Genomic DNA, 20,142 nt, shown 5'->3' on the forward strand with positions numbered 1-20,142 from the left:
ATGTCCCTGTTTTCTAGTTATAATAAAAAATGGATGCTTTGCTAATCAATATATTTTTTTTTCCAAGCACCTCTCAGACACAGGAACTATTTGGTATTACACAGAAGGAAAAGAAAAATACATAAAAATAATTTTAAAATACATCCCTTTTGCTTGGATACTGCCATATTTTGACACGCCAGACCTAACTTCCTTTTCTAGTATGAATCCCATAGCACTGGCAATTGGGGGCTTCAAACATTAGGCTGGGCAAACATGGTGGCAGGGTTCACTAGTGAAAATCTGAATAAAGTATCATCTACAAATGTAGAAAACCTCAATTGCTTCTTTTCCCCAAATGGTCCTTATATTTAATATTTGATTTCTTTTCACCAAAGAAGAGAAACCGATTCTCTCTCTCCGATATACCACATGAAGTCTTACTGAATCAATCTAAACATGATGATTGGAATTCTTGAGTTTTATTTCATTCTTTAAGTCCTAGGGTTAGCAGCTTCTAAGTTTCTCTATTCAAGACAAACAGTATTCTTTATTAAAATAAATAAAATGTTTAAAATAGAGCACTTTAATACTGTGCATTACAAAGGATTATGAGAAACAAATAAAATTGTCTTAAGTTGCTTTGCAAGCTTTATGTATAGAAATTGTAGATGAAATGTGTTGCTGCAAAACTGGAGACTATCAGTGTTCATAAGAGTGCATATAATATATTCATATTTTGCAAAAGATTTGCCAAGCTAGCAAATGCCTAGTATTCTTAAACAGTTGAAATATTCTAAGGCAAAGCCACACTAGTACGTTTTATTGCATAAATCGTCTGTTTCAACTCGATCTGAGTAAGGAACGGAACTGGATACTGTCAAACTGAATAACATAAACACAAATAATGGACACATTGGTCAGTAAAAAAAAGAGTAAAAGCTGGATTTCTATTTGCAAGTGTGAATTATTATTAGCAAATTATCCCATATATACATTTTTTTAAACAGTCTGACAACCATTGAATGTGTATGTTGGATGCTGCATGCAACTAGTAGTTAATATTTTGCAGAGTCTTAGCAATAACCAGGTTGTTGCAGGTAAAAATGTGTCTGTTTTCCATCTTGCAGATCATCTTCGCTGTACCTCTGAACACTTCACTTGTGTGACAAATAGAAGAGCCTGTGAACTAAAAACCACCCGGTTGCATACACAGTGTCCCTTTAGATATTTTCTACATTGCTCTTTTTTACATTCCTACCAACTTGAGTTATTTATCAAAAGCTCCCCTGCTTAGGATGCTGTGTGTGCAATAGAAAGGTAGTTATAAAGCAAACAGCTCTTATTATGTTTACAAGTGAGGAATCAGAAGGGCAAAACCACAAGACTGAGCAAGTCAGTAAAGAGGGACAGTTTATTCAGACATATTTTCACATGCAAGGCTTGTACAAATTACAGTATCAGAGATTCACAGCATGACCAGAAATGTTTTCTTTTGTAGGGGAGAACCATCATATTGATTATTGTTTCTATATAAGGTAAACCTGTTGTAATATCAAATATTTGAAAACTAGACCTATATTCATTTAGGACCTATTTTATGCTGAGAAGTCAGCACTTTCTAATGAAATGCTTGGTTATATATACGGCAGCATTTTATTGCATCATAAGCTCCTTTTCAGATAGAGAATTGAAAAATCATAATTAGTTATTGCTTAGTATTTGGGATAATAAATTCTTTAGTTTTTCCAGTACCTTGCAACATATAACTTCCTTCTGCCAATTTCCAATACATTCTTTCTTCTCAACAATAAATTACTTTAAACAGAAAATAAAGATACATTATGTTCTGAACAGAAAAAAAAATGTTGAACTATAAAAAATACAAAAAAATAGACATTTACCATAAATTGAAATTTCTCTTCCTAGCTTAAAGGCTAAAATATAAATAATAAGAACATATATTTAACTTTTTACACAAAAAACTAGGAAAGAGCTAATGACACAAAACTTCTTATAGACGGTAACTGAATAAGTAAAATATTCATTAATATGTATTTACACACACAGCTGAAAAAAAAACATATATTGGACTTTGTGATATGTGCCAATTGTGTTGTAACCATATACTCTGCAGCATTTTCCTTAAAGTACAATTAACAGAAGCCAATGTGGCTGATGAAGCAGGAATTGCTACTACGCACTAGAATGGGATATGCCCTTCAAAACTACAGGTGCAGATTTTTAAGAAGCAAACTATTTTTAATCCATGTCAGTTTTGCAGAGAGTCCCACAAATGCAATTGTAACATACTTTTCATGGCATGAAAAAAGAAAGAAAAAAAAATGAAAAATGTTAGTTATGCAAAGCAAGACACCAAAAAGTTACTAACACGGTTGCTGACATTTTTAGTATGTCTCATTCTTTCAAAAAGCAAGCACTCAAAATGAGTTTTCCCTTTTATATTTAATTAGATTGTATTCTAGTTTTGTTAGGAAACAGAGGAAACGTAAACTGAATAGCATCATTCCCCAGTGAATCACAGTGAGAGTCAGATGTTGCTGCTACAAAGAGACTGTCTACAAAATGATTACATATATTGAATTCTTCCAAAAATGTCCAGAATCTGAAATGTTTCCATTGATAGAGAGAAACAGTAGTGGGAGAAAACATAATAACATGGATGGTAGAATCATGCTTAATCATTCTAGGGGAAGAAAATGCAAAATAATGATCCTTCTTAGTGTAAAGATGCAATATTTTCAGCATGGGTCTAAAACTAGAGAAACTACTAACAGTCACCAAGTCTCATTTAGTCACTTGTTTCATGCACATTCCTAAACAGATGCTCATGCATTTTCAGCTTAGTTAATGCAAACGTGCTTATCTATATATTAAAAGGACTTTTCAAATAAATATCTTTTCTTGTATATCAAAATAGGATGCCCAATTCTGAAACTATATTTATATCTATCCTATAAAAATTATTTTGAAGGAATACCTACATAAAAGAAAGATTTTCCCATTTCTTCTTTTTTTTTGTATTTTTTCTTTTCTAATAAGGGGTGCAGTTGCTACATTTTCTGTTTGCCTCTTACATACATAAAGTAGTAAAAAAGTTAAAGAGGATCACTGGTCAAAGTGGTTATACCAATCATATATCTGTTCCAGTCTCCTACTATGACTCCAATTTATCAGGTTAATTTGTGGTTCTGTAAAAGTATTCAGAGTTCTGAAATATAGATTTTGTTTGTGTTTGTAAAGCATTATTTTTGGGGGTTGATGCCTTCAGTGAACATGAACCTGTTTTCAAGGCTAACTAGAACATTTGACAGCACTGCAATTGTAGTTTTTCATAGAAGCCAGTTTTCACAGTAGCAGGTGTATTTCCATTATGTATTCTATGTTAGTTATTTGCACTATCCTGATGTAGTTAACAGTAGCATGCTCTTCAATCTACTCATTTCATTTACCCATAAAGCAAAACTTTGTCTGGCAGCGCAGATATTATGTTTTATATACTGTACTGAAAGCAAATGACTTCCCATTGCAGAAGACCACAGTCTTTTTTATGAGTACTGCATTCAAGGGATAGCTAATTAGGACGCTACAGTACAACGAGCAAATATAGGGAATAGTTGCAACTCTTAAAAACCACACATTCAGTCAACACCATAGATGCAATGCACAGAAAGCCAAGAAAAACAAAAAGTCAAAAAGTTCAGCAAAAATACAGTGGGACAGCAATTACTGGGACGTACAAAATTGTTATCAACATAACATAACATAAAGGCACCATTGATGTCTCTTAGTTTGAAATACTGTAAAAAATTGCTACATATGGCACATAACACATTTGTACATATACTTAATTTATAAAATTTTTCCTGTTCTAGTTGCGGAACTGTTAAAATAAAATAAATTGTTTAAGTTAAGGTGGAATACTTCATTATATAAAATAAAGTTTTACAGGTCATTCTTTGTCTTGTTTTATACAGCAATAGGGTCTTGATTCGCTATTACACTGGACAGCCTTGCTTGTAACTCTTCCTGCGTTGAGAATCGGCTAGTTGGGTTAGTCCTGCTGTCAGCATGTCGGTATAAACTTGCTGACTCTAAGCTGGCTGCCAGTGGATTCTGTATACTCAGGAAAGGTGTTTCCTCGCCTATTCTTTCATCTTCTGTCTCACTCTCTGATGTACTGCTCTCGGAGCTTGTGTCAGTGTCCAGTTCTAATCTATTGGAAATGTGGCCATTGGGTTTTGTTCTTTTTGCCCTTCGGCTGTTGACTAATTTCTTTGCAGGCTCTTGTGACGGCTCATACTCCTGTGTGGTTTCATACTCCTCATCTTCTACTATTCTTAAAGGACTTGGCGGTAAGCTGCTGCTGTCATGGGCAGGATTGTGATGGTAGGAATTGTACTGCTGGTTGTAGTGGTGATGGTGGTAATATAAGTCATATCTTTTGTCTCGTAACCTTGGTGGAGACACCAAAAGTAGAGGTCTTTCTTCTTCTATAAAGGGGCTTACAGCCACTGATGGAACAGATACAGCTAAGCTAGATTCAGGTGGAGACCTTTCCAAACAAGGTGATTTAGGAGAGATCGGTGTCTGAAATTCTACTGGTGACATGCGGGCTGGTGTAGTCATGGCTGAAACATATCTGCAACAAAACAGAAATTATAATTACTTCCTGTAAGGTATTAGTTTATAAAAATATAAAGTTACTGCTTTACACTAAGGGGCAGATTTATCAAAACACGAGTTTGAATCCCGAATGGGAAAAATTCGGATTGGAAACGAAAATTTCTGAAGATCGCAAATATCACGAAAATGCTTACGAAAAAACCATATTAGTCCCAATAATATCGTATTGGCGATCCGAAAGTCAAGAAATTTTCGTACCGAACGATTGTAAACAGCCGCAAAACCGATCCGATTTTTTTCGCGCTAAAAATACGAAAGAGTCGGTCAAGCGTCGAAAAAGTCGATCAAGTGCCGAAAAAGTCACGCAAGGTACGAAAAAGTCGCGGAAAATATGATTGGACTGATCGACCGAACGCTCGGATCGTTCGTGGATAAGTAAATGTGCCCCTAAGTCATTACATGTTGAAGAATTTTTTTTGGATTATACAGGTTTATATTAAAACTATGTTACTGGCCTAAAAAAACATTTGATTAGAAAAATAAATGTGTCAGCATCATTATTATTAATTTATATAGTGGCAGCAAGTTATTCAACACAATGATCATACTGATGAACACAATTTTGCTGAAATAAATGCTTCTAGCTGATTAAATAAAAGTTAATAAAACAAATCTAAAGCTGTCTCTATTTTGCTGCAAAAGGTTCAAAATTGCTACCATGTATATAAAAACACACATACTACATATACTGTAAGCTAAACTGCACTTTTCTGCATGTTTAGGTACTAAATAGGAGCCACACCCAAATGCCAATTTACCTTGTGCTATTAATATCAATAGAAACTTACCTTGGAATGCTGGAAAAAATATATCTAGATATTTAAAGAGAACCCCTATTTTTTATCTTGCTACCTTCCCATTGTTCTGTGGCACACTGGGAAATGACGGACATGGCTAGCCCCATGTGATATTTCAAAATTAAATATGAAAAAATCTGCTTTTAAAAAACAGATTTCAATGCAGGATTCTGCTGGAGAAGCTCTATTAACTTATGCATTTTGAAAAAAAATGCTCTTTTCCAATAATCTGAACCTGATCAGTCCATCTACATAAATGAAATCATCCATTTCCTTTATTTACTATTAAATAAACACCATGTCATTATTACTTCCAGAAATAAAAATAAAAGATAAACAATAAATTCTGTACACTTTTATACACTCACCCAATTAACAAAATCTATGGGTTAGAAAACGTATCTAGTAATCTTCAGGGATCTCAGAATAACTGTTTCCAAATGCCTGAAATTTTGGTGTACTGCATAAGTCAATTTGTGCCTCCTGCCAAAAAATATGCTTAAGGTTGATTCTGCCAGTGTAGCATTTGCTATCATCCTGTCCTTCTTGACCTTGTATGTGTGCAGGCTTCACTTGGAAAAGAGGCTCAAAAAAGCTCAAAATGAATTGTGGTATTACCTTTCACTGTGTGGCGAATCTCTGTATGAATCTGGAGTATCTCTGGCATGCCTGAGATAACTACAGTCTCTAGGCCCTCCAATACCATTCAGACGCCCCCTGGGCCCCGTTGGGCTTGTGTGCCTGCTGTTTTCCACCGATGATGTAACAATTACCGAGTGGCTCTCTGAAATGATGCTTTCTGATTGACCATTACTCCAGCTAAAAGGAGAAAAAAAAACACGAAAGTAATATATATGCCTCCTTTTAACACTGAATATACACAACATTTTTTAAAGTTAGGTCATTATTAGTAACATTGATTTCAGCTGTACATTTAATTCTGTTTACATTTACATGTCACACTTGTGTGTTAATCTTAATAAGTATTATGGTATTTATTTTGCTGTATTTATACACATATGGAATCTGGAATACTTAGGACCTATACTATAAGTATAGTAAAAACATTTGAAAATAAAATAGACCCAAAAAGATTATTTTGTCAGTAATATGGATTTATACAGCTTAGTAAGAATGCAAAATACTTCTTATGCCTCATGCAATACTTGGTTATTTCAATTAATTCAGTCAGACAAACTTTGGAGTCAGTAAATACTTACATTTAGTGGAAAGATTTATTAAAGTGCTAAATTAGAGCCTAATGTCTAATGTCTATTCATTTGTATGGGATTTTAAGAAGCGTAATTATCAATGTTGGACAGTTACAGTTACTCTAATCTCACATTTTGAACCCTTAATAATGACTATGAGAATGTCAAAATTGTCTGAAAACGTGTTTCAGGCAAGATTTTGCACCTGTTTTCTATAAATTGTTTGCTTGGGCTAAATATGTACCTATAACACATATAACTAGAAACCACATGAAAGTTTACTCATCAAACATTCGTTTAAATGTTTTAGGTCTATGTCCAATAGAGTAAATAAAACAGTAAATTAAGCTAAAATGTATTAAAATAAGCAACAATATGCTGTGTTTAGCAGAGTTAAAACGAAATGTAAAAAAAATGTAAACCATCAAATTATGGTTGACAAATATGCCTTCATATAGAAATGCAGGTTAAAAATAAGCACTAGTTTGAAAATATGTTCCAAGCAATTCTCTTATATGATGGAAGAATAATCCAAGCAAGGGCTGTTTTATAAAACTGTGTAGTGTTACAAGATATTTTTTATAACTGAAAGAGGAAGGTAAATCTACTGCACTGGTTGTCATAGGGTTTGACACATATGTAGGGATTAGCAAAATCTTTTGCCCAGTATAGTTTTGTGGAAAACTTTGTGGTTTTGCTAATACACGCTAGAATTTCATTTTCTTTTGCCAGAAAAAAAAAATGTTTCTTTGCAATAGACTAGAAAAAGTTGCAGAAAAAAACACAGACATCATTATTATCTGCTATTGCTTCCCACATCAACCAATGGGATCAGAGACCCCCCCCCCCCAGCCCTCTCCCTGTCTATTTAAGGAGCTGCGTTGCTGTGGTGTTTGGAATAAGTTAGAAAAATTGAAGCCTTTTTGTTCTGTGATAAAAAGTTGTAGAAAAGTAGAAAGCAGCTTCTAGGTAATGCAATATACATGATAATGCAGAGCTAAACATCTTAAACACAATGTGGGTCCACTTTCCCAGTGTATTTTGGCAAAATGTTGCCATCACTACTGGATAATTATTGATAATTATAAACTTTATAATTAGGAATTGTTTAGCTACAGCTGAACAATTCTGCATTCTGGACAGCGAATAAGATCTAGACAGGGAATTAGATCTTTCTGTAGAAGAAAATGCTGCAATGTAAATAATATAACTTTAAAGTGAAAAACTCACAAACCTGTGACTTGGTGTTTGAGTAACAGTTGTTGAATGATGTGTTGTTGAAGTATAATGACTTGTAGAGAAAGATGTTTCTGTTTCCCGCTCAATAACATGTTCACTGGATATGACATTTTTCGAAACATACTGCTGGAAAAATAAGATAAATATTATGCAGGGTAGATACTTTGTAACTTTGCCAACACTATATTTTAGAACTTACTGCCATGAAGATTAAAGCAATCATTCATAGTTTAAGATGACCTCAAATATTGTCACGCAAAACATTTAGCTTATGCTTTTTCTGATTTTCTAGCTGGAATTCAATCTGGAATAGGTAAAACACAACTTGCATGTATAGGCTAGTCTCATAAAGAGGCTAGCCTCTGTTTCTTCATATAATATATCACCTATCACAAAAAATAAATTTTATGTGAAAGTTGTTTAAAGGCAAAGTATTCATCAGTATTAAATGTATGTTTACGTTGTAGAAATTTTTACTGAAAAAATATTTTAGTTACTTCCCTTCAGCACTGTTCCTTTCACTGTAAAGAAATGTCCTTACAGTCATTTACTCTGTATATACAATTGTGGGTTAATTTTTAACTAAATTAAAAACTTCTGTCAAGAAAATGCTGTTTCACACTGTAAGAAATCATATTCCTTCAATTGTGAATTTTAGAAACCTTTACTTTAAAACCTGTATTTGAATTGTAAAAAATGTAACAATAGTAATGTTATATCAACATAATATCAACATAAATGTCATTTTGCACAACAGTAATGCTCCTATGAGTTTCACAGAAGAGGCAAAGATGACGAGAAAAAATTCGCTATAACCTACATTTACCAGCTGGACATTTTCTGGAGGTGGGTTTGGATGGTGAGGTCCATTCGCCATGTTCACCATGTTGTTCCTTTCTGATCGGAGGCTTTGTCTTAAACGGTCGTGCAACTTTTTTCTCTGTTTCCTGGAGATGAAACAGAAAGTCATCCTCAACTCAACAGTTACAAAACAGTAATTATATACAGCAATATCATGCTTTCGATAAATGTGGTTGCCATACACTCTAGATACAATCTACTTTGACAGCGAATGTTAATTTAACTCATAATATTTGTAACCACTCATTAATAAATATTAACTAGACAAACCATAGGAAGCAGATTTATCAGTTTTTGAGTTTGGGTAAAAATCACATAAAAAAAGCAAAAAAAACGCCAAAATACTCAACACAACTATTTCTGTGTATGTGAGGCTGAAAATCTCAAATGTTTTAATAAACTGGGAAAAATTTTTAAAAAGTTGCTTACCACATTTTACTTGCAAAGTTTCCATACAAACTTTTGTTTTGTTTTTTTTTAAATAAATCACAACTATTTCAAGTTTCAAAAAAAATTCAATCACAGTATATTATATCCACTTTTTTTGCTGCAGTTTTTTTTTTACCAAAATCTTACACAAACTCAAATTTTGATAAATCTTACCAAAAGTGTTTAGCTATTACAGTTACATAGTGTATTTGTGTTGAAAAAAAGTCTAGAGTTCAAACCCTCCAAATAACCCATATGCAGTTGATCAATTTTACTAAAATCTTTATCATTGTCATAAACATTTAACCTAATTAACTTACAATTTAATTTATTTGCAACTATAAAAAAGTAGCTGTGCTATATTGCTATAACTAAAGACTATGAAACACAAATATATCACTAATGTGTGTGTTTGCCTTGATTTCGTAAAAAGTAGGAATAAAATGAAAGTTTACTTGGTTTTGCAGTAGGCCACAACACACATGATGCCAACTACAAGAAGTGCAATGCAGATGCCGGTAATGGTCAACACTCTTTTCTGGTACAACTCCTCAGCTTCTAGAAAGAGGGAAAGAAAGGAATATACTCAACTCCTCGGTCATTATGTGTTAGTAGTCAGAAAAACTAAAAAAAAAGTAGCAACAAAAGCTACTCATATCTACAGAAATATATTTCAGTGATATATATAAATATATATAAAGATTAACAGTATATTTTAATTAACATAAAGTAAATTGTAAATCGGACTGATGATTTATAATAATTAGCATATTCATGATATATAAATATATATTGTATATATATAATGTATATAGACACTTTTAACACTGATGCGTTTAACATGATATTTCTGCTGTTGATCCTGTCAAGACAGCTGGTGTTTCAGATTGAAATCTTAGTATAGCGCACTAAAAGAATTTTATTGTACAGCTTATATATAGCAATTTAAAGTATCAGTGCATGTTTATGAGTGTTATTTATTGTGTCTATTTTCTTTTAATTATAATGGGCTGTGATTGATTATAAATCAAATGTCAGCAAGTTTTATTTAATCGCTTATTGTTGGAAAATATCAAAAGAAAGATTACCCCTTGTAATATTATGACAGTTTTTGAACTATTGATTGCTTTGAAACAAAAATCTAAGTTATAGAAAAAGATGATTTAATATAAAAATACAATACTGAAATCATGTTTATCTTGTTTTCTTTTATTCCTCCCTGTTATTTATTGTAAAAATGGAGCAAACATATATAATATTATAGTATTTTCTCTTTTGCATCTACTATACAGTAATATAGGGGTTAAATGAATAACATAGTTAGGCTTATTTATCAAGGCTGTCACCTGGACAGTAACCATAAAAATGTTTGCCTTTGTTATTCTATTAGCAGCTGACTGGAAAAGGCTAATCATTGATTGGTTGCTATGGGATGATGCCCAGGTAAAGTCCAGAAGCCCAAAACTATTGCTTTCAAACAGTAAAACAGTAACTTCTACCTACTCACTGGCTACTATAGTCTACTTAAGCCTGGGTGAAAATGTACTTATTATTTATGTGTTTCTAGCTATAGATGAAAAAATAAAGGCAAAAGTGGACTTATATAGATACGAGTTTAATGTTAGTTAAATGTGTATAAAAATGTGGAATTGTCATTTGTTATAACAGAGATTAATGGCAAAATGTGGGAAGACTTGGGGTGCAACACTTATACTGCCAAAGCTACTTTACTTTCTACAAATATGTATTGCAGTGTATGGGTTCACAATAAACACTTGCATGCTGATATAATGTGCTCCAATAATGACATGCAATGCCAGCATTCCTATACATTTAAGTGATTTATTTTATGTCACAGTGCATCCTGAAAATACATTTTTCACTTGAGTGCACCAGACATCTTTCCTTATGTCACATATGGTACCAGACTCCCTGACAACACTTATTACACCCCCAAATATTGTAGGACCGCTTGTGCTACTTTGCACTTGGGCAACAGATATGGGTGGCATATGTTAAATTCTATACTAAGCAAGTGATGTGACTGGGGAAAAAGCAGAAGGGCTGTGCAAGTTGGGCGAACACACATTAGAGGTTTAGTCATGTGACTTAAAGGACATGTAAACCCCACATACAAAAATGTGAATCAGTGAACAGCCTCTTTGAAATCTTTTAATACCTGCCACTCTGGCTGTCCAGAGGCTAATAGTAAGTCTGCAACATCTTCTTAATCACTTAGATTTCTTTCTCGTCCTGTAACCCACTCGGCCCCCTCCCTTAGGAATTTGCTTTGACTTCTGGCTTGTGGGCATGCTCAGGTGTTCTAAGCTCAGATTACTAAACACGCCCTCCAGTCTAGCAGCCAGTGAAGAGATGGCATTGCTGGTTCCCATAGAAACTCAGCTCTAGCTGTCTGCTTAACCTCCTAACCTCCTCTCCTGAGCTCAGCTCAAACAAAGCAGAACTTTTATCAGACATTTCTGCCTGTGCGAGCCTGCATTCTTGATGAAATGTATGCTGAATAAGGGTCTCTGTGTGTATGCTGTTTGCGGATTTAAATGTATCTGATTATCTAACAGAGGAAAAATGGCCTCCGGGTTAAAGCTGCTATTTGCTTTAGGAAAATGTGATGGTGCTGGCAAACGGAGGGGATCTATGCAGTACATATGATGCCATTTGGGTGGGGGAGACATGCCAAATGATATATATTGTAGGCAAATGTAGGCTTTACATGTCTACTTTAAAGTTAAAAAAAAATCAACAGAGTAATTATGTTTTATGACATAAAGATTTTTTTTGCTTTTGAATTTAGGGTCTAATTTTTACTTCAATTAAATTACGGTTGCTTTAACTTTAACTTTTTGGTATTAGGCAAATAGTATGTGCCTAATTTAGTACCAGAACATGTACAAAATTCAGGTATGAGGTAAATCCTTAAGCATTTTGTTTCAAACTCTACTAACTTTTCTTGTACCCTCTGCATAGGCATTCTGTTTAGATATTTATATTTTAATTCAACTGTGATGTGAGTGAAATCAATGTTTTGAAAATGAAATTTTCTAATGATTGATTATCTGTAATGAAAAAAACTAAAAGGTCTGATCATTTCAAAATGCTTTATAAAAAAAACCTAAAGCTGCACAAACAGATTTCTTTTATTTTATAAGTGAAACTAATATCTGACAATGTACCTTACAATTAAATAACATTTCAGCAGTCTTTACAGGACAACTTCAGAAGTAAACAAAGACATTTTTACATTTGAAATTGGCTTGAACAAATTGTAGGAAAGTAAAATACTTTTGTGTGATAATTATAGTGCAATCTTAGGTCTATGGTAAACTATCTAGTACATCTAGTAGAATATTATATGGAAAATAATATGGATATTTTTTTTTTTTGTTTGGTAGCCCTTTTAATTTAGCACTGATCTTTGGCACTTTTTAGTGAGTCTATAATCTTTACTTTTTCCTTATGATTGATAGTAACCAATTACACAGGAGACAGCAGGACTATACATATAGCTGACTATATGGTAAGTTTTTAATCAGCAGTAACTATTTGCAACATATATTAAGGAACTGATTTTAAATTTTGATTAAGGCAACTGGAATTTTTGTCAAAAACATATTTACTCAAAAAGTACTATTTTTTGTGACACTCGTCCTATTCCTTCATGTTTTCTGCTTTTTAGGGAACTTTGATATGACTCTTCCTCTGTCTTATCCTTAATGCAACAGAACTGTTTCCATCATCTATACAGAATATTACAATGGGATCTTTGCCTTTTTTGGCCCCGCTTCCTTAAGATATTTTAAGTGTAATCTTACTTGAAAGTGCAAAAACGCCAAACTTTAACAAGGCAAATTAACCCAGAAAAAATCTGATTACACGGCCCAAATCATTGTTCCTGCTTGTTTTAATCGAAACAATAATCTATTTCTTCTAATACAATACAACACTGAAGGGACAATTTACTGAGCAATTTTCTTTTCAAGCAATATAGAGTAAATATATATTATTATTTCAAACATTTTTTCTAGTTAAACCGAAAAAGCAGGCTACCATATTCTTGGGCAAAAGTTTGCAGTTTCACTTGAATTTTTTATGATTTTTTCCAGAGAACAATTAAACTTTCCCTACAGAATAATATATACAGTAGACTATAGTCTGTGATGATCTTCCTTAAAACAAAACCCGTACTAAAGGTTAGAAAAATATGGTTATTATATTCATAGAGCTTAACTATTACTGGATAGTTATTTATAATAAACCCTTTTGGTAAAAACCACAAGAGCAAGTGTCTCCAGTCTGCACTATTAAATAGCATCCAGTCTCCTCTGATGAACATAGCCCAAAACAATTATTCCTATCCTAAAATGAATAAGAACAATGTAGCCTAGTTGGCAACTATATGTAGACATTAAGGGGCAGATTTATCAAAATGTGAGTTTAGAACTTAATACATAAAAAGTCACCCACGTTCTGTTCAGTCCTACAGGACTGAATGTTAGAGCTCACCATTTGATAAATACGCTTCTGAAAATAAATTAAGAGAACATGGGTAAGTTTTTATGTATTATGCTCTAAACTCACATTTTGATAACTCTGTCCCCCAATTTTGCAGCTTAATGAATCTGTTATCTTAAATATAGTGCATAATAATAATGAGGATTGTTACTGGATACAGTGCACTGTTTTAAAGGATTTGTTGCAAGCCAATGTCAAGAATATGAAACATACAGTTAACAGTAATGAACAATATCAAACAAAATGAATATTAAAGATTATTAAGAAAGTGAAAGAGGGCAGCTTTAATGAAGGTTTGCATTGATTAAAAGAAAGGAAAACATGAATAGGGACACAGTTAGATTGGAAAAGCAAGGTAAAAAAAGAGGAATATATAAGGCCAGAGGTTAAAGGTGAAGGAGTCAACTGTAGGCCTGGCACAGCATGCTTGATACTGGAAAAAACAGAGTGAAGAAATGCTTGAAAAAAAGGTTAAAGCAGAATTTGAAGGGATTTCTCATACAGCATAACGCCTGACCTGGTTTTCGAAACAGTTCACTCATACTCTAACAGGTACTTTGTAATTATCATACTTTTCTGTCAAAATATTTATGCAGACAGTGGTAGCTAACAATAATTCAACAATTATTGCTCACACTCTAAACCGAAATCAGATATGTGTATATCAGGTATGTTAGATGAACTGATAAACCTCAAAAAAAATTGAAATTTGTTTCTGCAGATATATCAGTACAGTACAGTAGATTTTCAAAGTATTATAGAGTTAAAGAAACACATATACATCCATATAGGTAGTTTTAAAATTATATAACAATAAACTAGTTTGGCTCTTTGTTACTGTATATTATTGTTTGGTACAGCTGGAAACCCCCTGGAAGATTACAAACTGGCATAATCTACTGTTTAAGTCAACTTGTATTTTTACCTTTTAATTTAATAGGAAGTTTACTAATTTCCCAATATGTCTGCAAGAAATTGTGAGTTAAGCCAATGGCCCTAAATATAAGGTCTAGCATTCATATTATTTTCTGAATGAACGAAAGCACACAATGGCCGGATCCTTTGGCTTCATCATAAAGGACAGCAGAGTGTAACTCTGAGAGTAACTCAACTTGAGTTACTCAGAGAGTAACTCAAGTTACTTACTAATTCTTACAGATCCTTACTTATATATACAGTATATATTATAAAGGTATAATATTTCAATATTTCAACTATTAATATACATGTAACATATTAGAATATATACCTTTACTTTTGACTTTCTGCAGTGTAATAGCCCACTTAATTTCTTATATACCTTCTACTCCTTTTTTACGCCGTTTCGGTGAATTAGTTTTACACAGCATAATAAATATGCCCCTTTATGTGCAAAATCAAGTAAAAAACTGTGAATGTATTGTCAAGTTTTGAACTTCACATTTCTTTTTACTGGTCACTTTCAACAGTGTATTGAGTTTCAATTAATAAAAACTCTAAAATTCACAAATTCAAAAATTGATAAACTTTTAGGAAAAAAGTTTAATCATTTTAAATACTGTATTTTGACTGGGCCATTTATGTTTTGCTATTCTATAGTTATTGCAGTCCTATTTTTAACTTAATTAAAATAAAGATAATAGTGTCAGAAATGACACAATATCACAAATCAGAACATTTGATAAGGACTAAAATGACTACAAAAACAAATCTAAATTCAATTTTTTTTATCATATAAATGCAACCCTGAAAAAGCTTCTAGCACTGGATATACTTCAACTATAAGGCTACTTCATTATCCCAGAGGACCAGTATCTAGCTGCTTTTAAACAAATCAGCCCTTAGAAATTAGCAAGCATCAAGCAGTAGTGTAGTTGGCCCAGAATATGTTCTCCACTGTGGTCTTTAATGAGCAATTTTGACAATCTAGAAACAACTGTGCTGATGATTATGAAGGAGCAAGCCTACTGCATAACACTGTCTAAGGTTGTTCATTTTGTGTGCATTGGTTCATTTATATAAAATTTTTCCCTTCTGGGGCATAAAGAGAAATAGATTACTTCTGCACCTGGGCCATATTTATATTGCTTAACTGTGTTTTGTGCCTAATTTGAGTACCCTCCATATTTTCAGAACCCTGCATTTACCACCATCTTGGATGTGGTAATTCCAGGGTTTCCTAGAATCAGTTAGTGTAACTGTGCATGTTTCTGAACAGGAGGGAGGATTGACACACAGGTGGCAAGTGCCAACTATAGGAAAGTGAAAGCATAATCTCTGGTTGCAAGAACTGTTAATGAATGGTGTCAATGCATGTGTGACTGCAACTACAATAAACCCTATAATGTTTTAAATAGGAGTGCCATTTTAATGGAGAACTATAAATGTATAATAGAATCATTAAGGCTGTACAGGTATTGGACCCCTTATCCGGAAACCCATTATCCAGAAAGTTCAGAATTACGGAAAGGCCATCTCCCATAGACTCCATTTTAATCAAATAATTCACATTTTTAAAAATGGTTTCCTTTTTCTCCGTAATAATTAAACAGTACCTTATACTTGATCCCAACTAAGATATAGTTAATCCTTATTGGAGCCAAAAGAATCCTATTGGGTTTCATTACTGTTTACATAATTTTTTCAGCAGACTTAAGGTAGGAGATCTGAATTACGGAAAGACCCCTTATCCGGCATACCACAGGTCCCGAGCATTCTGGATAACGAATCCCATACCTTTACCACAAGTCTACACAGATCTTAGCTAATTAGCTATTATACATTTTTTTTATTTAAAGAACAGTATACCTGTCAAAGCTATACATTGGGGTCTGAGATTACTAAAAAATTAACTGGATCTATTTATCTCTATTAAACTCACAAAAAGTCTGAACTTCTGATAGCACTGAAGGTACAATAGGGTTGATTCACTAAAGTGCGATAACACATATTGCATGCTTTTTTGCGTTAAAACTGACGTGAAAAAACCCCGCGTGATTCGCTAAAGTATTATTGCGTGCATTAAGTCGCATATCGCATGTGTTAAATTTCTCGCTACCAAATGCGTTAATTTTACCGCTTTGCGTTAATTTGCCAGCAGATATAATACTATCTCATGATTCACAAACACTTTGACGTGCTAAATATCGCATTTGTCTGTGCAAAAACAACACCTACTTGAGGCAGGCGGTAATTAAAGAAAAGTACAGTTAATGAGCTTTTGGCAATAAAATATGGACTTTGCAGTGTTATTTATTCAAGTATGTGTTGGCCCTAGAGTGATGCAGCCTCCAGTTTGCAGGGGAATGGTCATTTTCTTAAAAGTAGTTTTACGAAAGTAATGCCGTGTATGGCTAATATGGCGTGCGTTTTTTTCGCACACGGTGACTATTTGTGCGCAATGCATTCATTAGCGCATGTTCCATCAAATACCGCACGAAAATAGTCTTCGCAACTTAAATAACGCAAGCAGCATCACGACTAAATTAACGCAAGTTTCCTTTTAGTGAATCGTGCATTAAGACGCAAAAAATTAGAAATTTTAACGCATGCTATAAATAGCGCATGTTTTAACGCACTTTAATGAATTGGCCCTAATGTCTGTTAAAAAATATTATCTATAACAACTACCAATGTCAGATTTGTTGTTTACTTTTTTCTTATAAAACTATTTGGTTCAACAAAATGTTAACTAGTCTCAGATTTAACAGGTCAAATTAATTTGTCAAAAGGCAAGAGCAACATTTAAGGTAGGCCAATTTGTAATTAAGTTTGCTCTTGTAAGTGTGTTTTAATGCATTGTCTATCAGTTCACTTTATTGAAAAATTACTTGCAGTATAAACAATTAGATAACTTATGCTAGCATTAACTCAGTTTAGTAAAAGTGCAAGCAAATGCAAAAATGTTATAGATCTGATCTAATTATTTTCAGCTGTGAAATCTAGAAAAGTGTTATAGCTGTATGATCCCTTTCAAAGCACAAGGAAATTGGTTAGGAATTGAAGGAAAAAAAGAAGGTTTTAAGCTTTTAGGCTCTAAAATCTGCAGGCTAAAAGGAATGATTGGTCCATACCCATAAATTCAATTCCAAGATGCTCTGCCAATGCAGAAAGTTGACAAAAAGAAAGAAAAGGGAAAAGTTTCAGAAAAGAGCAATACACTGTACTCCAAAACAAATTATACATAAATACTATGGCTAATCTATGTCTGCACATTGAAACAAGACATATGATGCATGGTTAATGGCCATTTTAAATGTCCATGTTCTCTTGGGCTCATTAAGTGGTAACATAGACATAATAGGTCAGAATGAACACAGGAAGAAATCTGAATGTATACAAAAACAGATACAAGCAGAGGTTTTCCTTCTATACATACAGTATAAATAGTAATTCCTTTTCATTTACATGCAGAACTACTAGTGACATGATGTGAAATCATGGCTTAGATATCTCAAGACTTTCATAATTTGTCTTACAATTAAACTACATTACAAAAACATTTATACGTATAAATTTGAATAAAATATATTTTACAAAATGATACACACATGGGGCAGATTTATCAAAATTCCAGTTTGTGAAAAAAACACGGATGTGAAAAAAATTACTGTGATTTATTTTCAATGAGGCTAAAAAAACTGAAAATAAATAAAGTTGTTCATTGACTTCTATTGAACCTCGCCAGCTGTTACTTGCTTTTTTCTCCGTGGATTTTTTCCTAAATAAATTCAGACTATACATATTTGCGTTCCCATTTCTCGCTGCATTTTTTCTTGAATCAGAAAAATCGTAAACTTGAATTCTGATAAATTGGCCCCTTCGTTTCCATAATAAAAATGAAAGACATCTTTTTTAAACAAATATAATAAAAGTGATTAGCTATATTTTCTAGATAACTAATATATAAAGATAATAAATCTATAAACAGAAATATAATTCACTTTTTTAACTAGCCAGGGAAGACTTTAAATAATTCACACAAAATAATATCAAAGCCAAAAAAACCAACAACAAACAAAAAAAAAACTTTATTGTATATGTATGTAATTATTTAGTTGAATTTTTTGGTGTTCAATCAGTAACACTTCAAGGTTATAAAATCAAATGGAATCCATCCAGATTTCTTCCAAAGAGAGCCATTATTAGAAGCCTACATTAACATTGCTAATGAAAATATTAGTTGCACAGAAAGCCTAGTTAGTGACATGCTCATGCATACATATTTTTATTTATGCTGGATGCTTATCCTGTTAGATTCATTTTACAGAATTTATTAGGCAGCTTCCACTTCAAATAAATCAATTTTAAAATGATCAGTAAAACAGAATGTCTGGCTTTGTTGCTTAACAAGAAAACATGCTGAATATACATGCATTCATTTGCTAGGAATTGGTCTAATTTTTTTTTTTCTATTCATATTATACACTTGGTACAAACAAGTGTTTTAGCTTATTATTTTTGCTACAGTAATTAAGCTAAAGACTGTATTGGACAATTTTGTTACCCTTTAATATGTAACAGATTATTTAAATGTTTAAGAGCAAGGTTTTATTTTTTATAAGAATAAGGTAGATAGAGATCCTGCATGGAATTTAGACTGTCAGCACTTATCTTTAACCATTTTGATTTCTTTACATCTAAGGGGGTGTTCCTTTTTTTGAGTTTATTTTGCTTTCTCCACAGCATCTAATTCTTTACTAAAATGCTTATAAGCATTAGAAACCGCCTAATCAGCACCTGCATTAGGTATTTTCTATAGAAAAACGGAGACCATAATTCTAAATTAACTAGTACATCTTAACTTCTATAATTATGTCTTTTAAATAAACTGTTTATAAATAAACAGTAAAACATATAAAATCCTATTTTTCTCATAATTTATAATATACAACAAATTTCACCAAGTAATTTCTAGATTACATTCTAATAACACAATAATTTCTAAAATCAAAGATATAACTAGATATGGAGCTTCACTGGTCTAAGAAAATAAAATTAAGAGTAATCATTCATTAAAATGCATTCCTACGTAATGATGAACACGGTTTCAAGTATGGAGACTAAGAAGCAGTAATCAGCTATAAGGTTTTGTCTGAGCATCTGTTTCATGACTGGTTTCATGCATATTGTTCTGGGAATCTTTTAGTATAGCTACTTTATCATAATTTTTTTTCCCATTGGTTTAATGGCCAACATTTCCAAATTAAAACCATTTACCCACATCTCTGCCAGACAATTGGTCATTTTAGAGCCTTAACAGAGCTGTTTCTTATATTAGCTTTAGCAGGGGACAGGAAGGGGGTCTCATTTTGCTACCCTAAATTTTTGTGTACCAACCACAATTACAAGCTGTTAAAGGACTGGTGGTTCTATTTTTTGAAGATGTTACATTATCTCTTAAAGATGAT

General features: G+C 32.8%; 1 protein-coding gene across 8 annotated transcripts in view; it reads right to left on the bottom strand.

Moving 5' to 3' along the window:
• Window positions 1-445: 445 nt before the first annotated feature.
• nrg1 (neuregulin 1) overlaps window positions 446-20,142 on the bottom strand; it is an 87,938-nt gene continuing 68,241 nt past the window's right edge. For 4 of the 8 annotated variants that reach the window (XM_002933991.5, XM_012955095.3, XM_031904240.1 and 1 more), the window contains 6 exons: window positions 17,806-17,829; window positions 9,679-9,781; window positions 8,754-8,880; window positions 7,929-8,059; window positions 6,102-6,302; window positions 446-4,642 (listed from right to left, as the gene is read on the bottom strand). In XM_002933991.5, the coding sequence (XP_002934037.4) occupies window positions 3,970-4,642; window positions 6,102-6,302; window positions 7,929-8,059; window positions 8,754-8,880; window positions 9,679-9,781; window positions 17,806-17,829 (1,259 nt within the window). In that variant the 3' untranslated portion in view covers window positions 446-3,969. The remainder of the gene's footprint in view (window positions 4,643-6,101; window positions 6,303-7,928; window positions 8,060-8,753; window positions 8,881-9,678; window positions 9,782-17,805; window positions 17,830-20,142) is intronic. The other 4 variants (XM_012955099.3, XM_012955090.3, XM_012955101.3 and 1 more) reach the window with 2 other exon arrangements.

The sequence above is a fragment of the Xenopus tropicalis genome, chromosome 1 (genome assembly GCF_000004195.4).
Source record: "Xenopus tropicalis strain Nigerian chromosome 1, UCB_Xtro_10.0, whole genome shotgun sequence".
In the NCBI taxonomy this organism is placed as follows: domain Eukaryota; kingdom Metazoa; phylum Chordata; class Amphibia; order Anura; family Pipidae; genus Xenopus; species Xenopus tropicalis.